At 45.0% G+C, this 18,758-nt stretch overlaps 1 protein-coding gene across 1 annotated transcript in view; it reads left to right on the plus strand.

Annotated features, from left to right (window-relative positions):
- Nucleotide 1: 1 nt before the first annotated feature.
- SLC16A2 (solute carrier family 16 member 2) overlaps nucleotides 2-18,758 on the plus strand; it is a gene marked incomplete at its 5' end in the record, with an annotated part of 85,736 nt that continues 66,979 nt past the window's right edge. The window contains one exon of the mRNA XM_019540460.1: nucleotides 2-131. Coding sequence (XP_019396005.1) covers nucleotides 2-131 — 130 coding nt within the window. The remainder of the gene's footprint in view (nucleotides 132-18,758) is intronic.

An 18,758-nucleotide genomic window follows, 5' to 3' on the forward strand; every position in this document is an offset into this window, starting at 1 on the left:
GGTGGTGCTGGCCGCCACCTGGTGCAGCGGGGCCATCTTCGGCATCCAGAACTCCTTCGGCATCCTCTACGTTATGCTGCAGGGGGACCTGCCCCCCGCGCGCCGCGACCCCTCGCTGGAGTTCAAGACAGGTCGGGGCAGGGGCATCCCGGGACGGGGATGGGCAGGGCTGGCGGGGATCCGCGGCTCCTTCCCTCCGGGGGGTTGGGGGACCCCACATCCTCCCTTATTGGGGTTCGCTGTCCCTGCACAGGGGGCATCCCCGGGTCCTGGCAGCCAAGATGCTGGTTTATAGCATGGGGAGCAGGCCAGGATGGGGGGTGTCATCTCCTTGTTTTATCCCTCTCCTCACGAAGAGACTCCTAGGAAGAGAATTGGCAGGAGGGGACCGAGCTCGCAGGGCCGCTACTGAAAGCCAAGGGAAGCCTGGGAGAAAGAGGAAGGAGGGGAGCACAGTGTGGGGCCGCAGGGGTGGGTGCTTCTCATTGTGGGCCCTTGGATCCCCCCCCCCACACACACACACACACTTACTATAACGTCCACCTTTGGATGAAACATTCCAGGTCTGGTCCTTACCCAAAAGTGAACTCGTTAAGTAAGGGAGGTTGAAGGTAGGAAGAATCCAGCTGTCTTTTTTGGAAGGGAGGAGAAGAGGAGAGTGATGTTTCCTATATTTGGCTTCAAAAGCTCCTGGCCCTGTCCACCTGCGCAGGTCAGGGTTATCCCGAGGACACAGGCCTGCTCTGGCTGCTGTTCCATTTCTCCCTTCTGTTTTAAAAACATTAGGGATTTGCATCAAAAGCTGACAGGAGGATGTCAGGATTGCATCCAAGAGTGCAAAGTAACTGAGTTCAGGTTGCATGTGGACCCAATGCTCTCCCTTTGGGCATGTGCATGACAGTCACCCCTGGCGTGCAACATGCAGGTGACACACACAGCCCACTTGGCTTTTTTTTTCTTTCTTTTTTTTTTTGCAGCAACATTAGCCCTTTATCTGTTTCATCCACTGTTTTGCACTTGAAGAAGGCTGCTGGCAAGGGGTCTTGGTCTAGCAAACACCCACCAGAAATTTCACTTGCTTAGTTTGAATAGGGATGTGAATGTTAGTAAAGTTACTAACAGGCTTAGGTGTTTACCGGGTTGGCTTTTCAGTTATTGAAAAGAGAGAAAATAATTTCCTTGCAACACATGTCCCTCTAAGCTTGTTTGTATCATGATAGCACCAGCAGGCCCTCAGTTGTGGTCAGGGCCATGCTATGTTAAATGCCAGATAAACACAGTAATAGACGGTAGACGGTCCCTCCAGCAGAGTGCTTACGGTTTAAATAGTCAGACTAAGTGTGCCAAGAGAGGGGAAAAAAACGGCCAAAGAGGTGAACTGAAATGCTTACAGTCGCACAGCAGGTCAGCAGGCAGAGCTGACGGGAGACTCCAGGTCTTTCAGGAGCCCTGGCCTCTAGACTATGCTGCCTTCCCTAAGCTAATGAAGATGTGCTTGAGTAGCAGGGGTCAACCTTTTTGCCAGGTGTGCCACCAATTAGTCCTGCACTCTTTCCAAGTGCCACTGCAGTCCCTTTCCCTTACCGGTTCTGATGCTCTGCTTCTGCTGTCTGTCTTATCTGCCACTTTCCTGCCTGTCCCCTCCCCAGCATGTGTGTACTGCACACAGAGGCTGCCCATGTCCCTTACAGCACCCGTGCTACAGGTTGGCCACCCCTGCACTAGACAACTGCTATAAAGAGTGTACGCTAGTGAAAGAAATTCACAAGATGCTGCACCTCCAAGATTCCAGAACTACCTGGATGATACCGTGGCTTGTGTAACAGCACAATTGTGCAGTTAGTGCATAGCCATGTGATGATGGAGTTCAAAGTATATGGGCGACCTTCATTCCCTATTTAATTATTGTTGATGGAATAGATCTCATATCTCTCTGCATAGGTATAATCATCACTTGGTTGCCTCTTTCCTTCTTGCCATGATCGCATCACCAAAAGCCCAAGGTGGAAATGGATAAAAAGTATTTCTAAAAAAAGAAACTGGAAGAAATGTTTAAATCTTGCTGGTTTAAATAATATGTGCCCAAGAGGCAGCATGTGGGAGCTGGCTCCTTCCTTCTCTAACCTGTTTCTTACTTTAAATACATTTGTATTTATTTAAGGGTATAACTGCACACAGGGCCTTTATAAAGAAAGACGCCAGTGTAGGCGTGTGACTCAGCCCTATGGCTTTGTCATTAAGTTGCCCATATGCCACATGCATCTGAGTCTCTGTGCTTAATGAAGGGAGTCTCCATAATGCATGTGCTTTGATGCACTAACCCACTGTTGGCTTTACACACTTGTGTGCCAGTCCTCAGTTGCTTTCAGACCACTCATTTGCTTTCCTGGTATGTGGTAGTAAACATCCTTTTGCAATCCGATTTTGCCAGGAGGAATAACTGCCTCTGTGCAGTAGTGGACTTCTTAAGTATTTTGGCATTTAAGCCTACAAATGCAGGTTGTCCCTTTGGCTTTGAAAGGAAGCTCAGCAGGAAAGGAGAGAGAATCCCTCTAAAATCCTGGTATTTATGCAGCTTGTACCCCTCTTGCCACTGCATACTTAGGTCATCCCTGCAACCTATGGATGCCCCTCAGTGCTAACCGCGTGCCTGGATAGCAATGGATGTAGAAAGCAGGTACCAGGTGTAATTCAAAACAGAGTTTCTAATACTCTAGCAGTGTTACCTCTAACCTGTTACTTAAGTAGAAGGCAGCAGTATAGGGCCACTTCCAGCTCAGCCTCCCCCAGTTTGTGATTGAACAGATCATATCTATCCCTCCATACTTACAATCAGCTAACATCCCTGTGGCAACTGCTTACGTGGAAACATAATCAGGAACGTATTTGTTACTGTTTTCGGTGTGCAAAGTGTCACGGCCTCCTAAAAAGAATTGCACTGTCTATTAATGCTCTGAATTTCATTTGCGCCTCTCTTCTGGCACAGAACTTGGAGCTGGAAACTCAGCCAAACTTGTGCAATCTGATCACTTTCCAGGGATCTCTAGCAACTACTCCATGGGTCACAATTTGAGAACACCCCCCAAAATAGGCAGAAGACTGGGAGCCAGGAGCTCCTGCATGCTGTTCCTAGCTCTGCTGCTAACTTGCCAGGTAGCCTTGGGAAGTCTTCTAAGTCAGTTTCTCTCTCTGTGAAATGGGGGCTGTCACTCAGTTATCTCACAGGTTTAATATTGCATGAGAGTTTGAAGGTGTCAACGCAGAATTACGTTGTAGCCAAGTTAAATCCTGAAAAATAGGGTTTATAATATTTATACCAAGAAAAGATGCTAATCCTAACTGAGTAATAGCAGCAAAGACACATGGCCATAATTATCGAGGCTTATTTCTTGTTTGCATTGGTCGTGTTCTTGTGTGTTTGATCTCATAAAATGCAAAATCCTTGGAGTTCAAATGTAAGGTCAGGCTTTAAAAACATCCCTCTTCCAACAATACATTGAATGCATACTTCCTTTGTTTAAAGAAATATACTGTGCAGCGTATGTAAACAAGAAATCCAGTTAAGACCAGCATGCACTGCTGTGAATATCCAACACGCCCAGGCACAGCAGGAGACAGGAGTTATAGGGAGGCAGATTCTCTGTGCCTTGGGTTGTGTGTGGATTTTTTAGAGGAGGGGTATTGTAGAGGCAAATTGAATGTGGAGTGAGAGGAACATTTGTGCTCTGCAAAAATCAGCCAGTAAAGAAACGTGAAGCAGTGCTACCTTCAGGATACATGAAAGTGGGAGGTGGGGTTGTTTTAAAATGAACAGTCAATCCAGTGTGCGCTACCAAGAATGTGTGGAATAGGTAACATAAAGGAAAAACCACTTAAACCAGCAGGCCCCAGTGGTGGTGGTGGTGGGGTGCTAAAGAGTCCCAAAAGATGTCATGACAATGATTCTAACTTGTGGTGTGGCTGATTATTTATGTATTTTTTTGGGCCGCGGTTTTCCCTTCTATAAGCAGGGGATGACACCCACCTGCCTCATGGGGGGATCTGAGAAAGGGCAAACAGTGCTGGGATATGTGCATTTGGGACAGTGCTGTAAAGCAACAGCCTTTCAATGCTAGAAAAGCAAATGCAATCAGGATGGCTGCTCTGATGCTTGCTCAGTAAGCTCTGGGTCTCTAGGGGCCCTCACCAACCCAGGCACTAAATAAGGAGGGGGACTTCCAGCTGCTCTCTTCCCTAGAGAGGTTGTAGACTCAGTGTTAGTGAATGTTAGACAAGAGAGGCAGGACAGGCCCTTGCTTTGAGCTTCAGCCAGAGAGAGCCAACCAAGATGCACATGCAGAGTTGAGGCAGTCACCTGTACAGTCTCTATCCCCAAGCACAAGATGAGTCTTAGGTATATGGGGTAGCCAGGTGCCCTGGTAGGATGGGCATCTCTTACCATTGTGCATCTAATGAACACCAAACAGCTCCTTTCACCTGTAGATAACCACCATCAATTTGCAAGCATCCCCAGTCTAATGGTAGGAAAGCCTGCCTGTCTGCAGTTGCGAAAGTTTCTATTTTAATAATTTTGTCATAGATGTTGCACTTTCAGAGATTTACTGAGAGCTGGTATGGCAACCAGAAAGACTGCATTGATTCTTCCCCTCTCCCCTTTTTTAATTTTTAAAATCTACTCCATACAGATTAACTAACTTTGCTCAATATTTAATGTTCCAGTTGCTTGATATGGAATGGTAAGCACTCTGCTAAATGGACCAAAGCACGTGCTTTTCACCACAGCTCTAAGTGCCTCTGCATCCAGCTCTGCTGCAGTGCTGGCTTCTAACTCCTCCATGAATGGCAGCATCTGTGGGTGGCCATCCTGTGGTGTGTGTGTCACAAGTGGCACAGGAAGCCAGTGTGTGGCAGGCGGCAGAGTGGGGAGAAATCAGGCAGCACAGCAGCAGACAGGGCAGCAGACTGGGCAAGGAAAGGAGATCAGAGTGATACTTAGGGAGGGCTAAGTACCCCATTGCTTACCAGAAAGATTGTACCCCACTGAGTCCTTCTAAGAAAAATGGGACTATTTTTCCATATATGCGCAGAAGTGGAAGAAATCTCTGCTGTCTTTGCCCTCTGCTGAGTTAGAATCAGCACCCTAACATGTCCTGTAGGGACCAGATGGTATCTCAGAGTGAAGATGAGGTTAGGTATTTAACAGGATGGATTTTTTCTCAGGATTAAATTGATTACATTTGGAGCCAGGCAAAGGATAGCATGTTTGGAGGAACCTGGGGGAAGAAAGGTGTTTGTGGCGGTGGGAGTGGGTCAGTAAAACAGAGTAAGGACTGTTACTTAAACTCAAGTGTGCATGTTCCAAACTGCACATGAATCTTCTGTAGTGGCCTTGGATAAGTGTCCTTCCCGAAAATGTTCATCTTATTTTTAAATGAGAGGGATTTAACTAGAGCTTGGCAGGGGCTGTGAGTGAATATGCACAACAAATCTGGACATCCACCCTGTCTTGGCTAATCTGAAGAGCCAGGTGGGCCAGCAGACTCCTTTCTGTCTGTGTGGATATGGCTTGTCTTTTGTTTCTCTAATGCCCAAGAGAAGCAGACAAGCCAGTTATGTCCTATACTATAGAAATGCCATTTGACAAAAACAAATGGCTGTATTTCATACTCAAGAATATCAGTATCTGGGTCAGAACCAAGAGGCTCGGTAGATTTATGGTTTAGAGGACTTGAGAGAGGAGCAAACGTAATGAAGTGTTTAGGTGCTGGGGATAAAAGCAAGCAGCAGAAATTAGAACCCACGCTAAGGCTCACAGCATCGAATACTTTGTTGTGGGGCCCCACTGGCTCTGTGGGTTAGGAAGGGGAAACCCTTCTGACAGCACATGTCAAGAGTTTGCTCTTGAACATGTATTCAAGTAAATTTTAGCAATACTTCACAACACTGCGTACTTCAGTCCCTCCTTCAGATCAGTTGCAGTAGAGAGCTGCGTAAAGTGAAGAGGTGGCATCCAGTTCAAATAGTTGTCATTAAAGTACTCTGTATTTTAGATTTATCCCAAAAACAAAAGCTTCAGGATCTAGGGTAAGGACGTTTTTACTACCTTCACCTTTCCTTCATGAGAAAAGGGAGGGGAATGATTTTGTGATAATCTCTGGAGGACTCCTTAGCCCTGGTGATTCTCAACCAGGGTACTGTGGCCCATTGGGTGAAAAAAAAATGAATGAAAACTAAAAACTGGCATTTTCTGAAAAGGGCTCATGTCTAAAAAGGTTAAGAGACTGCTGTCTTAGCCTAATGAGAAGAATATGGGAATGTTTTCAGGGACATCTTCCTTTTTATATATATATATTTTACTTTCTTTGCCTGTAAACTAATCCCCTGTTAAATTTGCACCTGTATCCTTTGTCACTCTCTGTAACTTATGTTTCCACCAAGGATATTTGGTGATATTGTATGTAGAGCAGACAGACCCTTTGTTTCACTCCTACATGATTCTTATGAAAAGGTCATTTAAATTACAAATATTCAAAGCATCACTGCCATAGATAATAAGTAAATAAGACTTCTAGTAACATTAATGCAGAGCTGAATTTAGTACCTAGGCCTTCTCTTTTGTCATATATCTCAACTGTGTTACAAAATAAACTTCAGGTTTTACCATCATGACCTGCAAAGATCTTCTCTCTCCTGTCCTGAAGGTGGCACTCTAGCTGTGGATGTGAGGTTGTCATTCACGCAGCCTCATTTGAGAGGGACTTGACATCTACGTTAAATGCTCTTGATATCTATGTTAAAGTTGTTGTATTACTCTGCCTGCATTTTTCTGACTCCTTTAAACCAGTGAGTTTAATTCCCTCCACAGACCTATCACTGATCATGCTTCAACAGTCTGGGAAGCTGCATTATGCAAACAGCACTATTCCCATTTTACAGATGTGTAAGGTGAGAGGGGAAGTCATTGCCCTTCCTCCCGCCAAGGGAACTGTCCGATGGAATGCAGGTGTCCTGATCCCAGATCCTCTTTCTAACCTATGGATAGCACAGCTTCGCTTCTAGCTTCTAGCTAGCTGTGTGTCCTGTGATTCATATTGCCTCTCACAGTATTCCATATGTATTTCTTCTGCTGTTGAGTCTCTCGGTATTTCCTTAACTCTTCTGTTAAAGTCTTCCCTTTTCTCTTTTCTGCTCCAATCCCTCCCACATTTATTTTGGTTTTTCTTGTGCATTTCATTTGTTCTAGGTCACACTGTTAGCCCACTCTTGTCCTGTCTTGTCTTGTCACTGTCCTAACGGGAACAGTCTTTTAGCTCCCCCTCTTGATAGAGCTGTGCTAATGCAGTCAGCCTTCAAAATACTTCCCTGCGCTTTCATAGGTTAAGACCCAAAGGGTCTTAGGATTCTCAGCTCCTGAGTAACACTTGGAAGGTATGGTCCATTACAACTTGTGCATGTCAAAATAAGTAGTCATTTTCAAGACTGGGATTAAGCATAAAGAATTTAACAGATTCAGTTAATCAGTTTGCTGCTAAAATGTATTATTTTGATATGTGTACCTCTACAAATTATTATATAGAAAATGCAGGCAAATATCTCTGTATTGCAAGACAGCCTAAGAAGGTTTATAATCCAAGTGTTCTGAATTAGAGGGTGTTAATCATACTTTCTTCTGATCCTTTTCATTTGTCTAACAAGTATCATTGCCTCAACACAATATGCTGAGATGGTTCATAATATTATTTAATGCTGGGGACAACCTCAACATTAACCCCGGGCACCTATATCCTTTGTCACTTATGATTCCACCATATTTCTATTTTGAAATAGAATAATCATAAATAAATGGAAATGCAGAAAAGTTGTCATGAAATTCAACAGAAAAAAAATTGTTATGCTCTTTTTCTGTTTATACACTTGAACCTTATGACTCTTTGGGCTAATATAGGGACAGCTAACTGTGAAACTGCCTTGACCCTTCACACTGTCCAGGCCAAGTGAAATGTGCAAAGAATGAGTAGAAATCTAAAAAGATAAATAGACATGAGTCTCTTTTTTTAAGTCTAGTTTTAATAATATAAATTTAGTAAAGCATGAAGGTTTAAAAAATAAATAACCCCAGCTGGGTGTTCTTGGTTAGCTCATTTCGTAGGATGGGTTTATCTCTTGCCGTGCTATGAGTTGATAATGATGTCTTTGGAATGTGAGTATTTCAGAGAAACACAAGTCTACTGAATTTGATAAGCATACCAAAAGGGATTGTCCATTGATTTCCAGGACTACAGGCACAATGTCATTGCTCTAATCAGCATAAAATTGGAGACAAACTTCAAAAGTTCCTTCTTTATTCAGCAGTAGCTGAAAGCGCAGATATAGAACTCAAATTTAACAAGGTTAATACAGGCGTTGCGTTTGGATGAGCAACTGTGCATATAACAAATAACGTTCTGTAGTGTGACCAAGCAGGATGTATGTTGCATGTAAAGTGTGCCCCACTGAGCAGACTGACTCCTCTATCAAAGCACTCTCAAGCTGCCTCCTGCAGATGAATGAGAAAATGCCTCAGCCTACATTAATGAACGAGAAAAGTGTCTTGTCGAAATCCAAACTGCTGTGCCGTAACTCTCATGATGTTTGGCAGTCTTAAAGCCACGGCTTTCAAGTGATTCTGCAAGAGTCATCTTTAATATTAAAAAAAATAGCCCTTATTTGCAAAGAGAAGCTTGGAGGAGGGGACTCTGAAGGCAAATGAAGAACACTTCTATAATTGCAGAGTTAGTGTTCATTTTCCAGAGCCACCCTCATGACTTTGTTGCCTGGTTGATTTTTATTTTATTTATTTAGTGTAGCTTTTGCTTGGCAACACTGGTCTTAGTTCGGGTAGTAACTCTCCCCCCCCCGACATCCAAGCACAACCTACTTCTTAGCATGTTCTCTGTTCCTCACACCTTTCTCTGTTATAAAAATTGGCTCCAAACTGGCCCAAAACAGTACATTTCAAAGGAGGTCAAGGCCTTCTACAGGGATTATCCTGCCTCTGGCTACAGTATCCTGGGGTAGATTCTGATTTCAATTCCTTTGGTATGAATCAGGAGTAAAACATACAGTGAAATAAAGGGGATTATACCAGTGTGACTGACGTCAGAATCTGGCTTAAATTTTTTGGAGTAGAGGTACCAGGTTCTAATAATGGTTCCCTGTGCATGCGTTGTGCATTTTTGGTGCTTCCTGCACACGATTAGTTACGTTGCTTTTGTTTTGGCTGTGTCTGTGGAGGATTTTTATAAGGCAGAGTATTTGTCCCTGCAGTAGCAGTGACTTCAAGATGAAAGTATTATATGCAAATAGGTTAACAAGACACAAACAAGAATTGACTAATGCCCTTTGCAGGAGAGCTGTGATAACCGGGAAATGGAAGGCTGGCTGATCTTGCAAACTCTAAACCTAAGAACAATGAGAAGCTTCATCGGGGCTAAAGGAGGGGGGGGGGTTGGGCTGGTAAGTCAGTCAACCTTAAGGAAACAGTTGGCAAGGAATCAGTACCTGCTCCTCCTGTGCGAACGTGATCTAAATCACTACAGGGTGTGTTGTTTGTTCCACTGATCTTATTGCTCAATCCACACTCTGCACTGTATGGTTTAAAAAGCCACAGAGTGTTGAAGAATGCAAAGTATCTGCTAAGCAATGTTGCCTCTTCTTCAAGCCTGACCAGCTCACCTAGGCATGGCCTAGACATGCAACCTTGTAACCGTCCAGGCTAAGATGGTTTCTTTGCATCTCAACCCAGGATGATACCAGGGGCTCTAAATAACCACAGATATCAATAAAATTTGATATCTTGATACAGAAAATCTGATTTGCCTAGGGCAGCTATGGATAGATAGTCTCAAAAGCTCTGCTACAGGCCGTTAAAGGGGCCATGAATTAAACATGTAGTTGTTTTTTTTTTTAAATGTGTACGAGGGAGGGGAAGTTAAGAAACTAACCCGTGGGTCTCTTGTTATAAAGGTTACTGAAAATAATTAATTATTTTAACATTCAGTTCTATTTAAGCTTCCACTGCACCTTCTGTAGCAAAGCCCTAAAGTGGCACTCGGGATCTTCACAAGGGAAAGTGCAAGTGATTGGGACTCAAAAGTGAAATTGCCAAGAGCTAGAAAGTGAAAGCTCCCTTGTCCCTGCCTAATAAAATCCAAAAATGAAACACTTCAACAATTAAAGGAAAGAATTGGGGCCCGGGCAGACATTCCTAGGACCCAGTCTATGATCACACAATTTTCTTTAAGCCACATGATTGTAGATCAGATGGTCCCAGTTGTACAAATGTTCTCCAGTGCCAGGAGCTGTGCTGGGAATGCAATCTAAATAAGATGGTGTGGGGGCGCAGGGTTGTCAGGATTGCAGGGAAGCCTAATGAGTCCACAGGGGGCTTGGTTGGTCTATGGAGGGGGGTTGTCCATCTGAGGGTGGTGGGGTCAAGAGGCTAAAAACAGCCTGGTCAGGCTTGCAGGGGGTACGAAAAGTGCAACCCAGGGGCTATGGCAAGCAGCTGGACATTTGCAGCCCCAGATCTGCACTCTGAACATGTACAATAGTTTTGTAGATGGGGCATTAAGTTAGATCAGGTCAGCCATTTTTTGCCTGATATAACTTCCCCAAACATATGTACAGATCAGCACTTAGATCAGCCTAACCTAACATCTGCACTTACCCTTGGATACTGCTATGACAGGCACCATAGAAATAACATGAAGTCCTCTTAAGAAAGAGAGCAACATGCTGTTATTAGGGAAAAAGCATAACGTGGAAAGGCTGTGTTTTACTAAACTTGGCAACAGCCCATATCCTCTTTAGTCAGAGAAACTGAATAATCTAACAGTTTCATCATAATGAGTAAAATGTCCACGTTGCAGTGTATCACTGAGACAGCATTAACTTATATTTGACCAATAAAAGTTTCCATTATCTTCTTTAGAGTTGTTAAAAAATCCTCTTCCGCATTTGTTCTCCAAGCATTGCTATGTTGAGAGTTTAAAAGTGGGATAATGTTTATTGTCTTTAATGCAAAGACATGCAAAGGCTAAATCAACAGTGCAAAAGCAGGGAAGTAAATTGTAAATCTTGTCCTTTAAATAATATAAGGAATTCTTAGGACAGGTTAAGTCCCCTACTCACTGCCTTTTGCTTTCTGCAGTCATTTACAGAATGAGTACAAAACAATAGTAAACTACTAGATTTTCAAGTTGCCCATGTACCTGCTTTGTGGAGAAAAGGTGCGGTGTAAGGCAAGGTAGTGGGGTTGTTATGACCTCCAGTAAGCAAAGAGGGTAGAGTTAGTGCCCTAAAACACGGCTGGCCTACTTGGTTGTGATGGACATCCAGAGCCCCATCCTACCTGCATGTGGAGGCAAGCCCTGTTCTGTTCTTCCAAAGAGGACATAGGGTTGCAGTCAACCATAATGTTTGCTCATCGTAAGTGAGGGTGTTGTCAAGTTCCTGGTGATGCTTTATTGTTCATTTCCTGGGGGCAGCATTTCTGAACCCAGTTGGCAGGTTCCATTTCATGTTCATCTACTTCCCTTTCATTAAAATGGCACTAGGTAGCTATTACTGCACCTCCTGGGCCTGCAGTGGTTTTGCGTGTGTCACAGGACAGCTGCCTGGAGGCAGGGCAGATTAACACATAGGCAAACTAGGCACGTGCCAAGAGTCCTGAGCTACAGGGGGCACCATCCTTCCCTCCATGGCGGTGGTGCGAATGGCTCCATCCGCCTCCCTTCCCTTCCTCTCCCCTTCCCTCCACTGGCCTCACCACTGCCACGGCTGCTTCCTAGCAGCAGCTCCGAGCCCTGCTCCCTGCAGGCGGCAGTGCCAGAGTGGGGTCAACCAGCTTGGGGCCCATGAGTTTGTTTGCCTAGTGCCTACTAGAGGGTTAATTCAGCCCTGCCGGGAGAGACTGTATCCTTGCTACAGGCAGAATGGCTGCAAAGGCCAGGATGTGGACAAGCTGGGGTTTCATACTGCAGACCCTTAATTGCATCTCTTACCATTGAAACTACCTGGTTGAGTACAATCAGACCCTCCAGAATGAAGCCTCTTAGCACACCAGCTGAGACATGCAGCAGGAAGAGTCAGAAATGAAGTCCAGGAATCCTGAGCTTGGGTCTTATTGCTTCCTGCAAGACTGGTTTTCCAGGAAAAGATATCAAATTAGGGGTCAGCAACATTCTGTGGTGGCAGATGGGAATGGCCCAGCTCAGGACTTGGGTGAGTCACAGCCGGGACCTAACTGTTGCCACCACTTCTGCTTCTCCCTGCTGCTGCTTCTCTTCACTGCTCAGCTGTGGTATGGCACAGGAAAGCTCTCAGCCACCTGGCTGCAGCACAGTATGGCACAGTGTGGTATGAGTAAAGCCCCTACTGTCAACCACAGCCAAAGCCCAGATCCACACGCTGGATCCAATGTCTCTGGGGAGCATGGATCTGACCCATGGGCCATATGTTGCCAACCCCTGAGTTAAATGAAATGCCTGACTTCCTCCATATCCATAGTCTTGAAACAGAAAAATTTTAGCACAAGGCCCACCTCATCGTCTGCTTGTGGGTTTTTGGGTTTGTTTCTAACAAGGAGGACATCATCTGGGAAGCTGGAGACTATGTAAGCCCTGCTGGGGAAGAGAGGTACATGGGCTGTTTCCTGCCAGTTCAGAGCCTGTAAGCTTCATGGGTTCATGGGTGTCACTGTGTTTCAGGCGAAAGTAGATCAGGCACCTGCATCATGCATGCGTCTTCACAGTGTGTCTGCCTGGATCCCAATATGGGACAATCGCTTTGCTGCAGTTGGTCTTTAGGTGATGTCTGGTCCCTGTGCTTCATGACACCTGACTGGGCTTCCAAGAACTCTAGATGTACGTACTCCAAGCTTGAGGTATTGTCGGAAGTGAGGGAAACTCTGCTTATGTACCAGAGCTCAGTATCCCACTAGGAGTCACCTTCTCCAGCAGGTGCAGAGTCGTTGAGAATTGGGGTGGCCTTTCTGCAGCCAGACTCAGGCTGAATGTGCAGGTAGAGGACCGGGATCCAGTGTAGGTTTCCATCTTGAAAAAATAGCCTTTGAGTAGCCTGTAATGGCCTTTGACTGCTGAGGCAGTTCAGACTATAATGGTTTCCCATGCTCTTTTTGCCCCATACATGCTCACTAATCCAGGTTGCCAACAGGGTCTCTTCCTCTGTCTCCTATAGAGGATGCTGATCTCCCAGGTGCACCCTGCTGAGACACCACCTGAGTTTTGCCCTTAGCTCCCCTTCATCCCTCAGCCTGCTATGTTCCACAGCCGCAGTCATGGAAGAATTCAGGGCAAAATGATGCCATCCCACAGCACGGATCTAGAATTATGCCGTGCTTGAATAGAAAGGAGGGGATTGCACAGGGGTTTGCCTGAATAGTCTGGGGAGGGCTAGGTCTTGCTTCCAAGAGCTGCCCAGTACAGCAGGTACTTTCTCATATAACTTGATTTCTTCCTATGGTAACTGAAAGCTGTTAATCAATGACTTAATTAGCCCAAGGCAGCAGAGCTGGCCAAATGTGTTCTAACCCAAGTGCAGGCTCTGCCGAGCAGCCTTGCTGTCTCTCACATCCTCTTAACATGGGAATGAATTTGTTGTAAACAGGGTGGTGAGCTTGTTTGAGCAATCACATTTTCATTGAAGCTTAGCAAGATCTCCCACCTAGTTGTTTATTTGTAAAACAACTGGGCAGGAGATCTTGGAAAAAACAGATAATTTTTCATTAAGGAGTGGCACGTTTCAATGAGCGCCCTGGCTGGGTGCGATGTTAACTAGTCCCTTGTGGCAGAGAAGCACAGCTGCATATACTGTGGGCCAGCATTTAAGAGAGAGAATGTAAACCTGCCTGTGGATCATCTGAGCCAGAAAGGATCCTCTGAACTGGAAAACTTCTGGCTGTGCCTTCAGCCTGTACTGTTTGGTACCACTGTGGTATTTAAGCACTTAGACTCATAGAAAGGACCTCAGGAGGTCACATCTAGTCCAACCCCCTGCTCAAAGCAGAACCAGCCCCAACTAGATCATTCCTGCCAGGGCTTTGTCAAGCCAGGCCACTTGCCAGACTTCAAGTCCAGACATAGTTCTGTTGGTGTCATTAAAGCTGCTACTGTGTGGACAAGGTGTGAGCTGAAGTACTCTGCTGGGGTAGGCCCAAAACATGCGTCTGTAGCAGGGTTCTGAGCTCAAGGAAACGTCTGAAATCTGCTTTATAACATGCAGCGTGCAGAGCATAACTAGTGTTTGTGCCATTAGTAACACAGTCTACTCTGTGGATGATTTCAAGTATGGTCTAAATGGGGACTGTGGATTCTTATCCCATTACGTGGATTAACTTTTGTGACCCCGTGGTCCCTATGGGTTAATTACTGCTTTGCCTCTCCCCACACTGCTCTCTTTCCCTCCCTCCCTTCCCTGTCTTTTGAATTCAATTCACTCTATTTGATACACTGCTCTGTGCATGTCCTTTCACAGCACCTGATGAATTGAGCTCAGGCTCACGAAAGCTCATACTGTATATTTCTGATTTAGTTAGTCTGCAAGGTGCAAATCTACCCTGCCTTCTGTATAAACAGCCAATGACGTTATGATGCTAATGGGGAGCTAATCCCAAGAGGATATACTTGGGGGTAGCTGATGAATTTTGAATATGGGATTTATATAGTACCTTCTGTCAGCAGATGCTAAATTTATAACCTGGGGACTTCTTTACCTTCCTCCCAGCACTCTGATGACTGTCTTATTCAGTGTTGGTTGGCAAAGACCCAGATGTCAATGGCTAGAATAACAGTGCATCTGTCTTTCTACTCCATGTGTGTAATTCATAGTACATATATTATGTAATGCATAATGTTTATATGGAGAATTCTCTTATTCATGAACTCCAACAAGCAAAATATGTAACAGATGCCTTTATTTTCCTCATCTTAAGAGAGTTATCTCTTTCCCCCCTTTCTTTTTAAGCCTTTTTTTCATTGGCATTTATTTTTCAGTAATAGATTGGGTCTCCAGCCTCATTTTGCTGGGTGCTATGGAAATGCACCACAAAGCAAGAGTTACTGACCAAAAGCAGTTCAGTTGTAGTTGCAACAGCCTGGGAAAGGCTTTGCACAAATAGAATTGCAGACCAGTGTTCTTGCGTAGATACATTCAGAGAGAGTCTGCTCTGTGCAAACACACTACATCGGGGTGGGCAAAATGCAGCCCGGGGGCTGGGTGCAGCCTGCTAGGCCATTCTATCTGGCTCGCGGGGCCCCTAAAGTATTTAGAAAATTAGTATTTATCTGCCCTGGGCTGCCTGTCATGCAGCCCTCAATGGCTTTCCAAAACTCAGTAAGTGGCCCTCTGCCCAAAATATTTGCCCACCCCTGCACTACATGCTTCTGAAAACTTGAGCCAAAAAATATGTTTAGTGCTTAAAACACCTGTAGAAGTAGCTGGACATTCCAGATATTCACATCTGGAAAGCTGAGTCACACGCATTTTTCCATCATCCCAGGTTTCTCTTGGATGAAGGTTAGGCAACCTGCAGCGCATACAGTAACTGCGTGCTCTCTATTAGTAGATTGGGGGTGGTTTGCTTTGCTTTGCTCTAAGCTATCTCTCTTCCCCCGCCCCGAGTTGGCTGGAGATATTGCAAAATCCACATTACAGATATTTAGAATTGCTGTAACACGCTTTTCTTTGTGAGCATTTCAGATATCATACAATTGTCTCATGCAACAGGTCTTGGCGGATACCGTAAACAAGCAGCTTATTAAGGAAGCAAAACCACAATTCTTTCAGCGAGGTAGCCCTTCCTATGTGAAAACTCTACAGAGGCAATGTTAACAGCAGGGGAGGGGGGATCTCACATCACCTGTTTGTTCTTCTGTCTAGTTAGATTCTCCGTGCCGATGGGGGGTAGGACAACACCCATCTCTTCTCTTTTGGGTCCAATCTCCAAGCTTATTTGAGAGCCTACCCATGCTCATTTTGTCCCTGCTGTGCAGAAACTATAGGAAGACCAGTCCCTGTGCAGACAAGCCTCCTCATCCACCATTGGTGAGACAGCTGAATACCGCAAGTATCAGCCACCCCATATGAGCCCCTGGCCACTACTCCAGTGCTTCCAGCATAGGAGCCAGAGCCAGATCCATGAATCAAACTTGTGTGCACTTCCCGCAGGACAGCGCACAGTGCTGCCAGTAACTTGAAGCCGAAGCTGTATCTTTGCATTTAAATGAACTGCTGCATTGGCTCAAGGATTTTTCCTCCAGGGAAGGGAAAGAAGTATTTTGTTGAGGATCTGGTTACAGGTGGTAATCTATAACAGAAAACACAATGCTTCAAGAAGCCATCTTCACTGTAGGGTATCTGGAAAGCAGGCAAGTGACATCTCCCTCATGGATTGTTAGGGAGAGCAATGCAAACTTGTCAGGGTTCAGTTTGTGAGCCAAGTGCTACAACAGCATGTGCAGCATTTGGCAGGGGATCAATCATTTCTGCTTCACTTCCCATCCAGTGAAGTTCTATAGCATTCAGGGTTGAAACAAATGGGTTCTGTAGAAATGACTGCTAAACCCGACAGGAACAGGGAACGATATCTTTGCAGTGGGAGAATTTGTGTCTCAGAAGAAGCAAAGCACGGGGATCTCATTGGCTCTGAATTCTGTAGGTCTTTTCTATTAAGGTTGGCCATTCACAGTTGATATACTGAGACCTCCCACATGGCTGCTAAAAAATGGGAGCCTTGGAAGGATGGATTTTAGGTGGCCTTTCTGTGGGGAGGGCAGCATCCCAGACTGGATGTTTGGAACATATCCACCTAGTTCCCTGGCATTTGCCAGCTTCTTAACCAAGACTTGCCTCAAGTGAGATAGAGGCATGGTATAACCATTTTTCCCCATTGTAGGCAGTTTTCCCCATTATTGCTTGGCTCCCTAATGGTGCAAAGATGCATGCACTCTTGGACAGCTTAGGCATTTATCTCTGTTGCAGCTCTCCTCCAGTAGAGTGAGGTAAATCCTCCCTTCATCCTACAGGGGCATTGTGAAAATAAATTCATTACTGTGGGTAAAATAAGCAGGTATTCTAGTGATGGGTACCACAGAAACCTCCCTAAGACAGTTACTTCTCTGAAGACAAAATTATTAATAGTGTGTACTGAATGCGTTGGATCCTGCAGAAAAAAGAGCCCATAACTTATCATAATGCCTATGCATAAGGGGGATACATTTAGGTCACACAGACCAACTTAGCTCTGGCACTTCCTAGTTTCTGGAGTACTTAAATTTGCAACAGCAATAATGTTCTTTTAATTTGGTTATTTAAGCTTATGTTGTGGTAGTACCTAGAAGCCCAGCAAGATCAGATCCTGGCTGATCCTGGCAGTCTCAGGTCATGACTATTTGCATGTAGTAGAGGCATTGTAAGAGCTTACACCCCAAAAAGGTGAGGCAGGTAGAGGAAGTCAGTCAATCTCTTTAGATGCAGAGCTGTAGCAGAGGTCTACTGAGAGTCAAAGAGAGTCTGGGGCAGAACCAGGAACCCCTCTGAGTTTCCAGCTCCTGATCCAGCCTCCCAAACTTCAAGGCTGTCATTGCTTTCTACTTGCCCATAGATGATGATACAGCATGGCATTCAATAGCTGAACTGCTAAGTATTCAAGTATTGCCGCCTGTTGCACGAAGTTTTTAGAAGGGTTATGGTCCAGCCTGTGCTTTCTGCAGCCTGTCAGGCCCCCAACTCTGCCCTTTCTCTATGGCACTTGATTGGACTGGCTGGAACAACAGATGGCATGGCAGCCTGCAGAAGAGCTCTCTCATCTGTCCCCCGAAAAAACAGCACTTGGGAATCACAAAAATGACATGAGTTGTTGCATAAGGAGAGATGCAAACTCTTACTATTTGTTTGGCTCCCGATGAAGAGGGAACATCAACAGTCACAATGTTCTTGATCACTGGCCAACTATTAATCCAAGTATTTTAGCAAAAGCCTGTTTATTTCTTAATCTTCATGTAAACAATGGAAGCTGGGAACGCTGGGGGGTGGGGAGAAACTTGTCTAGGGACTAAGCTCACTTTAAAGCCAAGCATGCCATACTTATGTGCCTGGGGAGAGCTTAAAGTCAAAGGAGAACAGGTTCCAAGAAAATAATACTAGGTACTTAGCTACAATATTTTTGTTCGGGGCTCAGAACATCTCCTTTCTCTCTTAGTGCCAGCTTTAATAAAACAAAATGAAATTTCCAAGAAAAACAAATTGGAGCTCTTTAAAAAGGCACTGTCAAGATTAAAATCTGTAACAATGTTGTGAGTTACACCTTGGATGATTGAAAAAGAAAGAACTCTAAACATCTTCTTTCCGTCCGTCCTCCTTCTCCTGCTTTACTCTCTGATCTTTGCTTGAGTCCTGATCCTGTAATGAGACGGGCACAGGTTGAACCTTGGGCCCAGCACCCCCAGCTGCACGAGCACTGCAGTGGGGCTCTGTATAGAGGCAGCACCTCATTCAACCAGCACCTCATTACTGGATGGGTCAGGATAGTGAAATTAAGGGAGAAGGGGAAGAAGGTTTTTCTTTGTTCAGAAGTAGATCCAAGGTCTTTAACCTTCCTGCTTAGGGGTACGCTCCATATAGCCTGAATAGAAGAGTGAATCATGAAGCAAGTCTTATGGGCTTGCTCTTCCGTGTGTGTGTGTGTGTATGTGTGTATG

The sequence above is a fragment of the Crocodylus porosus genome, unplaced genomic scaffold, assembly GCF_001723895.1.
Source record: "Crocodylus porosus isolate Cpor-Errol unplaced genomic scaffold, CroPor_comp1, whole genome shotgun sequence".
Taxonomy (NCBI): Eukaryota; Metazoa; Chordata; order Crocodylia; family Crocodylidae; genus Crocodylus; species Crocodylus porosus.